This window comes from Nothoprocta perdicaria, unplaced genomic scaffold, assembly GCF_003342845.1.
Source record: "Nothoprocta perdicaria isolate Ctin4 unplaced genomic scaffold, notPer1 scaffold_165, whole genome shotgun sequence".
Lineage (NCBI taxonomy): Eukaryota > Metazoa > Chordata > Aves > Tinamiformes > Tinamidae > Nothoprocta > Nothoprocta perdicaria.
In genome coordinates, this window is record NW_020454816.1 from 1,308,126 (window position 1) to 1,320,715 (window position 12,590).

The 12,590-nt window shown below is 45.6% G+C and overlaps 1 protein-coding gene across 1 annotated transcript in view; it reads left to right on the plus strand.

The window, feature by feature from the left end:
• The window catches only part of SLIT3 (slit guidance ligand 3), a 337,579-nt gene that overhangs the window by 242,493 nt on the left and 82,496 nt on the right, over positions 1–12,590 (plus strand). Inside the window, exons 15-17 of the mRNA XM_026035707.1 lie at positions 4,091–4,241; positions 5,256–5,330; positions 10,560–10,703. Of these exons, the coding sequence (XP_025891492.1) occupies positions 4,091–4,241; positions 5,256–5,330; positions 10,560–10,703 (370 nt within the window). The remainder of the gene's footprint in view (positions 1–4,090; positions 4,242–5,255; positions 5,331–10,559; positions 10,704–12,590) is intronic.

Consider the following 12,590-nt stretch of genomic DNA (forward strand, 5'->3'; position numbering starts at 1 on the left):
AGAGTTGGTAATTATGGACCATCAGCGTGAGTGCCACCAGCATGATCGACTGGTGGGACAGAAGGTGGGACAGAAGGTGGGACTTCATGGGGAGCGTTGATGGCCAAATGTGGCCATTGGCTTCTCACCACTATTCTTGTAGTATTTTAAGATTGGCTTTTAAATGATGGGGGGAAACCAAGCAGCATTTGTACAGAAAGGGGACGCCGGGAGGGCATGGGCAGCGAGTGAAGAGCAGCRTCACGCAGGCGCTGGGTGTGCGCCGAGGCAGCGCGTGCTCCAAGGAGGAGCCCTGGGGTAGCTTGTCCCTCACGTAGCTCTGTCCTGGCCGCCACGCGGGCTCTGTCCCTGTCCACTAACCCAGTCGTGCTCCAGGGAGCTCCCGCGGCCGCCCGGCACCTCTTTGCATGGGTGGAATGGAGAGCAGCTCTCGGGGGACCCTTCGGCTTGTGCTTCTCCGGGCTGCTTCCTCTCAACGCTCCTCTCTCTCTGGCGCTGCCTAACTCTGACTCTGGCTCTCCGTGGGGTTTTCCTTTGTGCTTGATCTAACCATGTGGTAGAACGATACGAATGGAACATGGTTCTGTCAAGCACCATGGAAGGCTGCATACTGCCTGCCGCATGGCATGCTCCGATACTTCTGCTCTTCTCACAGCCGTCGAAAGGTGAGAAATTCCCCGTTTCTTGCAGGAAGAGTGGAAAAGCGGCACGTGTGGCTTAGCCGGACCCACGGACGCCGGGGGAAGCCCCGGGACTAGTGGTGTTCGGAAGAGGCTTCCCCCGAGGCTTGCATGCAGAATAACCCCTTCCCAGGAATTACTCTGTTGAATTTTTATGAGTTAATTGGACAAGTTAGACAACCCATTGAGCAGTTTAATTCCAGCCAAACCTCCAGAGCTGGAAAGTCAGTTTTGTGGAGCCACGTTAGTAAGCAGTAACCCAAATCCCCGTGTTTCAAGATGACCCTGCGGGTCAGGGCACCCTTTGGGTGCAGTTCAGTGTGAGGAGGTGCTTGCTGCTGAGCCTGGCCTAGGGCCTGAGCTCCTCAGCCTTACCGTGCTGCCGTAGGAGCGCAGGGCACCCGCGGAGCCCCTCGCAGGCTGCTTCTTACAGGGGCTGCTGCCCCTCCGTGTGGCCTTGTGGCCAATGTGTTGTGAAGCCATCAGGAGCACATCTGCGACTGCCAACTTTCCCTCTTGCTGTTGGTTAGATTTAATGCTACTGGGGTGAAGTTGTGACCAACAATGTACCTGTTTTTTGCCTGAAAACCGATGAGAATTTTGATCTAGTGGCTGCAGAGCAAATGTCTGGATTTCTTTTTCCTTCTTTTTTTGGCAACTGCCCTTTGGACAAAGTGTTTTCTTCCATTATCTTATTTTGGGTGCCAAATCTGAGACAACTGGATCCAAGTTTTCTAACAGGAGTGCACCAAAAGCCAGCACTGAAGACTCTGACAAGATAACCTGTTCTTTTTCCCAGTAGCACACGTGGTGTAGCTCTCCTTTGGAGTCCTTCGGGAATTACCAAGTGTTACAAACTGAAACCAGGTTTGCTCAGCAACGCTTTAAAAGAAAAATAAGGGAAAAAGTATTTGCACTGTTACTCAATTTCTCTATATAAGTATTAGAAAGATAACTCATTTTTTTCAGTGTGTGGGAATGTCGGGTTTCTTTATCTCAATATACTGTTTTTCAGTGTGGTGGGTGTGTTTGCTCTGCAATACTGAAGTATTAGAGTACCCTGGTACCTGAGAGTGTTGTTGCATAAGCTCTGAAGTGAAAATGTTACTCCTGTCATTGGTAACTGGGATAAATTGGTTGGCCTCCCTGTGGCCAATGTGGTGGGGACAGGAACAAGGTCCTCACCCCGAATCGGGCTGCACAGTTGCCTGGATGAAATTCCTCTGTATTTGCTCTGCCAAAAGGCTGGAAGCAAAACCAAGGCCCATTTTCACCCTCTAATTTTATACACCTGTCTTTCTTCTCCACAGATCATTCCCCTCCTGTCCCTTTTCCATGAGAAGATGAACGTTGTATCTAGAAGCAGACTAAAAATCATATTTAATGAAATTTTACCCTATGTAACTTCCTGACATTTGGATTTATAGTTTCAAGGAGCATTTTGACAATGAGAAATAGAGGGGTTAGCTTCTGGATTTCCACATCCCTTGCTGAGCACCGAGAAATTGTAATCATTTTTTCAAGGTGTACTGTAATTAGAATACTTTTAATGAATTCTGGCCCTAATAGCTATTCCGCATATGTTTTGCACTATTTCCAGGAATTATCCTCAACCAAAACTACATTTGGGAAATGTAAGAAAGAATAGCTGGATGTTCTTGTAATCAAGCTGGGCTGTGTTCATCTCTCGACATTTCAACCTGACTGCCAAGACTTGGGTTTTAGGACTGAGAATCAGGTGGCTCTGTTAAAAGGATGGACATATGGGGAAACACTTAGTATGTATTTTATAAATGCCCACTGGTCCTTATGTTTTAAAGGATTCCAGACTTAGGAATATGCCTTGAAGTACAAAGGCTTTTGATTGGAGTTTCAAGTGGTCCTGCAGTCTGTGTCGGCTGCTGTCAAGCAGAAAAGCAACCCCTAGATCTCCCTTTAGCAGTTTAATTTACAAGGAGCCTGATAACCTGCGAAGTGCTTAGCGCCACAGAGCAGCAGGGCACAGAGCTGAGCATCATCTGTTTCCCATAGCGGAGTTTAGGATTACAAAATTAAACCCGAGTGTATCTTTGGAATCGAAATGCTGGCTGGCCTGCAGGAACGCCTGCTTTCGCTGCATCGCCCTGTGGGGCTGATACGTAACGTGAATTAAAACAGTGATGGCTTTAGGTGACTCCTCTTTTTCTTATGGAAAACGGCGTGTGGCCATAAAACGAGCAGTGGTATCGTTATCAATCAGGGAAGAAGCAGCAGCCTGTGAATGTCATCAATTCTGTCAAAACAAAACGCAGCTCACGTTTAGGCTTTTATTGATTTTTCAGGTTCTTTTAAACCTGAACCTGCTCAGATCGTGCCTGGGAAAGCCTGGCCTGTTTGAGTTAGCGCTTTCAGCCAAGGGTTTTTGACTCTGATGACTACCTTTTACAATGGCAATTGACTTTCAAGGCTCTGGAAAAGTTTAAAAACACTTGGTGGTGGTTGTGCTCCCCGGGCATCACCTGCCTTTCCAAGACGACTCCGGTGATCCCACTATGAAATACGAAGTGAGCAGGCAGGTATTGCATGGCTGGGCYTTGGCAACACTTGGATTACCTACAATTTTATTATTGCTCCTGGTTCCTGGAAGCACAGAGATCAAATTTCCTACCTCCTATTATTAAAAGAAAGAGGAAAAAAAAAAAAGAAATAAAAAACAAGCCTGAAAAGGACAGATTAGTTCTCTGAGCATAATTGGAAATGCATTTCATTAGAATGGGTCAGGAACCTAGTCAAAAAGGTCTGGCAATCGCAGTGTAATGGCACGTTAGGGATTGCTTCTCACTAACTCCGCTCTACCCAGTCCTTAATTAAAATGAAAATGATTTAAGCCGCTACTRCTTTACGCTGCTGTTTGTTTAGCGTAGTTAATAAAGGTATCGAAGTGTCAAAAAACGGGCAAGCTCCTCTCATACAAGGCTGCTATCAAGAATAACTGTACGTGCTGTCGTCTTAAAAGCTTGGTTCTGAAATGCCTTTCTAAAAACTCCTTTGTTGTTTGAATGCCGCAAGGTGGCTGCTCCTCTCATGAGACCCCTCTTCCTTGTTGCTGCAGTAAGTGCCAAATGGGGAAAAATAAATGCCTTTGGGGGAGCTCCTGGATGCTACCCCAGCAGCTCATTGTATGTGCTTTCAAAACAGGATGATTTAACAGGTAGGCTTCTTAGACAAGGAATTCATCTCCCAGAAGAGGGGTAAAAACAGCACAGATGAGTCCTGGGAGTCTTTTGAAAAAAAAGAGATGAGCACACTAAATTTGTGTGCAGGAGCTGGGAGGTAGCAGGAGAGAATGCCAAGAAGAGATTTTCCAAAAATCTCCGGTTGCTGCGTTTATCAGGAGCTGTTCGCTGGAATGTATTTTTGTTTTTTTGCAGGGTCAGAGGATTACAGGAGCAAATTCACCGGGAAATGCTTCATGGACCTTGTCTGTCCTGAGAAGTGTCGCTGCGAGGGAACAATCGTGGACTGCTCTAACCAAAAACTAACCCGACTGCCCAGTCACCTTCCTGAATACACCACTGACCTGTAAGTGCTGCTTCTCAGCAGGACAGGGTGGCTTTCTAAGACCTCTTAGGTGTTTTTCCTGGTTTGTAAAGGTTACAACCAATTCAAGGCACCTTCCACCCTCATCTCTACGAGACATTTGAGTCCATTACCTTTGCATCTGGCCATTTCTGTTTACGAAATGGATCAACTCTTTTCATCAATATTCCTCACGGGAACTCATTCCGTATTGGCRGTGCCTGCTACTTGGGTGAACTGACTCTCACTGTGACAGTTATCAAGGTTATCAACAGGTTGTCAAGCTACAACTATGAAATTTGTCTGCTTTTTTGAGATTCCTAGGAATTATGAACATGATATGGTTTTAAATAGAGTATGAGAAAAGTTTAGTACTTAGGATTTTGAGAGAATATGATCTGAAGAGATCCACAGTTTTCTTTTTGTGCTACTGTTCTCTTTATAGTGTTAAGGTACTCACTTAAAACTCTCATAAAAATGTTGATCTGAAGTCTAAATAAAATTAAAAAAGAGATTTCCAGAAAGACAGCAAAGTATCTACACAGGATAAAAAAAATGAGCTGTATGTAATGAGAGACAGCATTTTGCATCGCAGACCTGCCAGGGCAGTGATCTTGGCAGTATTTTTGAGGTATTTTTAAACAGTAGCCTTAGATGGGAAAGGACCTGAAACCAGATCTGCTCTGTTTGTGTGTTGAGCCCTGCAGGCAGTGCGTGTCCCCTGGCTTTGCGTGGGTAGGGTTTCACAACCCCTGTCTCGCACGCTGAAAGAAGGCAGCGTTCTGGCACTGTCCTTTGGCATTATGCTCTTAAAGGAATTTTAAGATTTTATTACAGATAGTCTCATATGCTCCCCTTCCTTCAGAGTTCAACTCTTGGACTGTGGGAGTCTGGGAGAGAAGCAGTGTCGTGTTCRACAAAGGTCATAATTCTCTGTGGGGCTCTCTTGTGTGGCACAGCCGGATATCTAGAGAGATCTAGTCAAGCACTAAATGTCTTTTTCTTTCTTCCTACCAGGCGTTTGAATGACAATGATATTTCTGTTTTGGAAGCTATTGGACTCTTCAAGAAATTGCCCAACCTCAGAAAAATGTAAGTTGGAGTCACTTGCTCGTTAGCTTTATGTTTAATAGAGCACATGCTGCCCTGTACTGCGTGGAAGGAGGAAGGGATGAAGCTTTTCTAGTTTAGTAGCACAGCAGCAGAACTCAGTTTCAATGTGAGTTTAAAGGAACTGATTGAGTCCCTGTTAGGCCCAGTTAAATCAGTGACAGAAGAATATTCTTTGGACTCTTGAAGCTGCTACTAGTGTAGAGCAGAGAATCAAGCAGCTAATGGGAAGATCAATCTTTCTCTGTACATTTAATAAGAGTTGTGTTTTGGAAAGAGGATCAAAATSAGACACCTTGTGATCAGTTTCCTAAAGGGATATTTAGAGTGTTAACCCCATGACTCTATACCACATGAGATATAATGTGTTCTCTACTGTTCCCCTGCAGTAGCTTTTGGTTGCCTTTGCCAGGCTGAGGGTAACTGGGGCTTTCTGGCCTGTGTGGAGGCCCTGGCGTTGTCCATGTGGAGGTTTGAGGCGGTGTGAGGTGTCGGGGCTTGCGGGTGCGAGTCCTGTAGCCCAAACATCTGTGTTTGGGCACACACGGGCCACCACACCCGGGAAGTCATCGTGTCCTGTAGCCTAGAACTTGAGGAATGATCCCTAAGTCGTCGTTACAGTGCACTCGGAAAGGGCTCTTGCCACTGTAGTACCCTGCTGTCCTGGATATATAGGTGCCTAATGGAAAACACATGGTGTATAAGAGTATATACAAATGGGAAAGCATTTTTCCCCTCAGGCCTTAMGAACTTAGGTTTTGAAAACCAGTAAGGTGTAATAGCTGGGGTCTTGCCGTGCGTTGGAGCCGAGACCTGCTGTGGGCRGGCGTGGAGCTGTCCTGGCTGCTTCCATGGGCGCTCGGCCGAGGGGCACGCTGGCAGGGCTCCGTGCCCAGTGCGAGCGCAGCAGGAAGCGGCCACGCCGGGTCTCTAAGAGCTGGTTTCCTGAGGAACACAAACATCCCTCTGCTCCATTGCTTGGCAGGAGATGAGACCCCGGCGTGCAGGTGCACTTCATATGGCTGATTTCTGACAGAGACACGTGGCCGGGCCCTGTGCTTTGTAAAACATGGGGTCTGCTCTGGATTTTCAGTGGCAGCCTCCAGTCAGGAAAGCCCTTTAGCTGCCTTCTATAGCTGAGCTCATTTCTTGGCTTCTTCCTGATGTTGTAAGGAACTATCCTGATTGGAATAAAGGAGTCTCCTCAAAAGGTTGCTGCTCCAGGTCGGGCAGGAGCGTTTCAGCCATACCCTCACTCCGTGGCTGCTCCCTGAGAAGCTGCAGGCACCCCTTGGCTCCCTGATTTTCCTTGGCCCATTTGTGGAGGGTCTGGGTTGCCAGAACAAACAACCCCCTCAGCTTTCCTGTACCTGGTTACTCAACAGCATCTTCCTGCTAATTACCAACCTGCTARTTACAAGCAGGACGGGAGTTAGTGCCACTATTAGACATTAAGGAGGAAAAACCCTCCTCGAGCTGCAGTTTTTCAGGTGCATAGGGGACACATTTCTACTGTTGCTTGATGGGCACTGTTGACGTAGCTTTATTTGACGTGGCTTTATTGACGCAGCCGGAGATTTCACACACTTCACGTGCAGAATGAAATTGAATCCCCGATAAAGTTTGCAGAGCAGAAGTCATTTAAAAAACAGCATCTCAAGTTTCTTGAGCAAGTATAAGTAATTTCTGTCCTTGGAAATAGCTATTACCTGCTGTTCTTTCCTCTGCGCATAAATTTTGCCGGAGCAATTGAAGTTGCCGTCAGCTGTCACTTGTTATACAGTAACAGACTTGATTTTATGGCAGAGGAAAAAGAGATTTTTCCATGAAGTTTTGGGAAGGGCTCTACCTTCCAGGCAGCCAGACTGTTCGGAGAAGCTGTGAAACTTTCTCAGCAAATATTTTCCCTCCAGAAGTTTGCAATCACATTGTGTTTTTCTTCCTAAAAATATAATCAAAATCTCCAGACAACCCCCCCGCAGGCTGACAGAGTCTAGGGAAAGCCCCAGTGAGAAGATGCTGATGAAACAGCCCGCCTGCAGGCTGCAAGCTGAGCCYGAGCTGCCAGTGCTGGGCTGGGCTTTAGTGGTTGTGCTCGTGCAGAAGGTGTGTCCATCACGCAGCAAGGAAGAGCAAGAGGAAAGGTTAAAGTAGATCCAGCAGCACCAGACGCAAGCTCTGATTAAGCCTGAATGGAATATGGCTCAGTCTTCCATAGCCRTACCAAAGTTATGAAATCAGCAGAAATAATATTATTATAAATTTCAGCTGTAAACAGGTCAGACTGGGCGGTGAGCTGTGCAGACAGTGTCACCTTGACAGCTTCCTAGATCTGCTCATTTCCCAGTGAGAGCCCACAAGAAGCAAATCCAGGGCTTTCCACATGATTTCTTTGGACCTCTTGYCCAAAATATTAGTCTGGAAATAGGATTAATCTTTATCAGCACAGTAATCAGGGAATGTTTAAGGAAACAAAAGCCATCTTCAGTGTCCAGGTTCCCCTTTGGGTCCTGCCAAGAAGGTTATCTTAAGACATACTCAAGACTCAGGATTTCTTTCCTGCTGCCTTCCTTCATTTCCAGTGTGATTCCCAACAGAGGCTTAGCTTGCCTGGGGGATGGGGCCTTTTTATAATGTGAGTTTGCTGTATTGGACGTTTTCCTGATAGGAAAACATTATTTTCTTTGCCAAGTGCCATGGTCACATTTAAGAGCTTACTTTTATGTTGCAAAAGATGGGCTAGGGCTGTCTGAGTTGCAAAGCAGGCAGAAATTCCACTGGTTTTATTTTTCAAGGTTTTTATCAGCAGTTGACTATTTTTGCTAGTAAATGTAGGCTGCAAAGGATATAATTTTTCAAATCTCCTCTTCTGGTAAATATGTAGAAAGTAGATCAGACCTTAGGGAGGGTAGATTTTTGAAGTCTATACAACAATTTTTGGTGGTATTCTGATAAGAAACACTTCAATTTAGGAAGACAAATAGAAACCCAGGTTGGCAGAACGTCTGCAGGGATCATGAGGATCAGAATCTCCCTGGATTGCAGAGCACTGTCTCCKTTACCTGCTTGCAAGCGTGAAGCTTGTTCTTTTTCTGGCTTACAATTTGTTTTCACCATAGCCTTTAATACTGGATTTTCAGATCATTTCGTTGGAAAATGTGTATAAACAGGCTGTTGTGCAACTGCTGGCGCGTTTCTGCATGATGTTGTTTTGCTGAAACCGTGGGGCTTGCTGGAGCTGCCTGTCTACAGGAGCTCCTGGGCTGCCGTTCAGACTGGTTGGACTGTGCAACTTTGCAATTTATAGCCAGCCTTCCTCCCAGCTCCTCTTCTTTTCCATCTTGAGTATCTGCTCATCTATTACGGCTGCACCCATTTCTTAATATATGTAACTAAATATCCTTTAGACACTAAAAACTAAAATGAGTTCTTAACTGCAAGTGTAGATGAATTTACAAGCTGTGAATCAAAGATCAAACTCTTGGCCTGTTATAATAATTCCTTTTCCCTTCCTATCATGAACATTTGCTTATTGGCTCATTTATTTTTGTGGAAAGATGCATCGTGGGGTGATCTTTACCAGGGAAGAAATCCCTGGGAGTAATTACTTGTACCAAGATTCAAGAGAGATGCTAAGCTCCAAATCTTCCCAGTAGACAGCAGYTGAGCCACAAAATTAAATGCATGTGTCAAAACAGCCTTGTTGGGCTCGCTTTGACACTGAGCATAARCTCTACAAGGGAGTGTTAGCAGAGTGCACAGAACCCCTGGAAAGCACAGCCTGCGTGTACGTGTTTGTGAGCGCTTTGATTTTGGTTTTGGCCCATTGCTGACGTCCTCCTGGTCCTTCTGACCACAGACCACGCAAGAGGTGATGGGTCCRTGCRTGCGGCCACTGTCTGGTAGATATAAATCAGCCTGTTCAAGCTTCCCACAGGAAACATACCTCCAAAAGTYTCTTTTTTTTTTTCCTTTTTAATTAAGTGATGGCTTCTGCAAAGAGCGAGACCCCCACTAATCATCTCTGAGGCCAAGCTGTCCTGCTGCCGTGGCTTCTATCAACTGCATCCCCACAAAATGGTCCGCTCTTCTGAGTGGCACTGAGCTGATGCTTTGTCGTTTGGTTTATATCACCTGGAATTGGATTTTGAAACGATTACTCGTGCTCTGCGTGTAGTGGGATCATTTCTGGAATGAGGTGTCAGTCAGCAGGAGCAATAGCTTCGAGTTTGGTGTCCTCTTTGGACCAGGAGAACATCTTTTACTTTATCTTTTTCAATGTAGACAATAAAGCAAAAATTGCTGTCGTAAACCTAAATAATTAGGATTATTCATTACAATCTATACAGGTCATCATTGTAGATGCTTGAAGGACTGAGTTCCAAGGTTTTGTTCTGTAAACACTTTAAATAATTAAAGTTTATTTTTATACATTTTGTCATTCAGAAGTTTTCTGTTTGMTGGATTTCTCACAGATAGGAAATAGAAGAAAATTCATCTTGCATTTCCTCAGAGCTCCGTTTGACTTTGTAAATTGAGGTTCTGCCGTGCTGATTTATAAGCAAACATCTTGAGACTGGGTGTGCAGAGTAAATATTTGGAAAATGAAGCCACGTGTTGCTGTAGATGTGGTTGAGAATTAAGTGATACTCATCTCRTTTTGAATGCTGGGGTTAGGTTTGAGTGTCTGGGAGTTTGTGACTGCATTGTCATGATTTGTGTCAGATCTCTGCTGCACAGTTTTGCATGGTGCTTCAGTGTTGAGTTTTAAAGCAGTAAAGGTGCTAGTACAGTAAATAAATATGGCTCATTTATCAGTGTCTGGTCTGTATTTCAGTGGTAGTGACCAGTAATTAAGTTACTCTGGCCACATGAGCACCTAGTTGCCAGCAGGGTCCGTAGCTTCCTGCTGGGGATGGGATGGCATGGGGTGGGATCCTGCTGGGATGGGGTCCTGCTGGGATGGGATGTTGTTGAGCCCTGGAAGGCCGGGGGAGAGGCTGCGGTGCCTGTAACGTGTGTCCTGCAGGTGCGTGTGGTCCAGGGCGCTTCAGAGGCGGGAAGGGAGCGGGTGGGAAGTGGGAGTTTGGGCCTCCGAGTGCTGCTCTCCCTGCGTGATGGCTTCAAGGCAGATGCACACTCTCCTTCCGCTGGGATGGTGTCTCTTTGGAGTAAAATCCCTCCCTCACTCTGACCTGTTTCTCCCTCCAGAAATCTGAGCAACAATAAGATCAAGGAGATCCGGGAGGGCGCATTCGATGGGGCCTCAGGAGTGCAGGAGCTGATCCTGACAGAGAATCAACTGGAATCGGTGCACGGGCGCATGTTCAGAGGCCTCACGGGACTGAAGACATTGTAAGTGCAAGGACTCGTTATTCTCTGGTCTTCCCTAACTTGAGCTGGAGTGCTCAAGGTCAGCAGTGCCTGCTAAAAATCCCTGGATTTAGGGTCTGAGACAGGGTCTTGCGTCACTGGCATTGAAGTCTCCCATATATTTAAAGTGCTGAGCAGATTGTAATTTGCTTTTGAAAACTATCACTCTTATATAAACTGATAAGACCTATTTGTTTTCCTTTTAAAATTTATTTTTCTCTTCAAAATGATACTGAGACAAAGTCATGTGAGAACATGGAAAGAGAAGGCGAGGGAGGATCTCAGGGTGGCATCTAATCCATCCCCATCCTGAGGAACAAGCAGGGACTGGGCTTCAGGTGACACAAAGGCTGGTGCCCGATGAGCTGAACCTAAAAAATACCTGCTCTTGCACAGGCTCCCTGCTGCAGAAAGAAAGAACTTGATTATGTGGCTGCACTCAGTAAATAGGCACTCGGATGCCAAAGGCAATTTAAAATCTGCTATTTATTCATTAGTAGCAAATGCTTCTTCTGTTGCAAAGTATCATAGCACATTTCCTCCATTCCTTACTCAGGTGTAAAATGAAATCCAACCTTCACCTGGAGGACTTTGGCTGTAATGACAAATAGGGAACTTGTCGTTTGCTGTTCCTTTAACATTGTTTTTCTGTAGTTCCAGCCATCTGTTCTTTGATTTAATGTATGCATTGTACTAAGGGAATTTCAAATACTGTCCGCAGATACTAAATTAATTTTCATGCCATAAAGCAGCCTGTGGCAGTGCTCCTAAACAAAATTCAGCATTTTTTAATAAAAAGATACTTAACATTCAAGCTATCCTGCTGACCTGACCTACATTTCCCCCTAGCTGATAAAGCAGTCTAAATATACGCAGCATGAAATGAGGATTCAGAAGTATAAGTTTTCCTTCAGGAAGGGCACGCAGAGCATGGCGTACTGTGGTATAAATCCACAGGTTTCTGGCTTGAGGGACATACATTTCTATCCATTAATCAACATGGAGCATAAATATCCTGGCCTTTGACAAAGGGGCCACATTGACAATATCACGGCCCGATTTTTAAAAAGCCTGGATGTTTCCTGAGATGGAATAAATCACTGTGAAAGATGGGTTGGCATCCGATCTTCCCGCCTTGCGGAACTTGTGGCTAATGCCTCACGTATGGAACTGAGAACCTGTTTCCTACTGCTTCTGCCTGGGAATTTCCAGAAGTGCCTAAGCCGCTGAGGGCCTTACTCACTTATTTTCCTCCCTTAGTTACCACCTGGTTCCCTTTAGAGCCTGTGGTCTAGGCCTGGCTTTGCACCAGCCTCATGCCTTTGTGCCTGTGCCCTGCAGTTCTTTTCCAACCTGGTTCCGGTGCTGTTTGGACACCACAACTCTGGAGAGGGTACCATCCATGATAACTGTGTTTGGGGAACACTAATGAAAAGAAAAACTTTTTATGGCTAGATCCTTAGCAACAAGTGTCTGTGGTTACAGAGTGGATTTCCTCCCAGCTGCATCTAATCTCCCTTTGGCCTTTTTTAAGTGTCTATTGATGTGGTATCTCAATGTCCCGCTGACTGATACCAATATGAGGTTTAAATCCAGATTTCTAGGGGAGTCTGAATTCATTGTTCACTGCATGGATTTGATACCAAGGAATTACCCCTCCTCAGGTCAGAGCATCAGCCCACAGTGGCAGCAGCAAGAGCTGTAGATACTTTGTGCATCCCTGGTGATAGGCTTTAATTGCTGAATAATATTTCACCCAGGAAGGAATATCACAGCACAGAGATGTTCACACCCCCAGACGCTGATGGGTTCTACTCTTACACAGAGTGTAAGAAATGACCCTTGAGCCGTTTTAGCCAAGAAGAGACA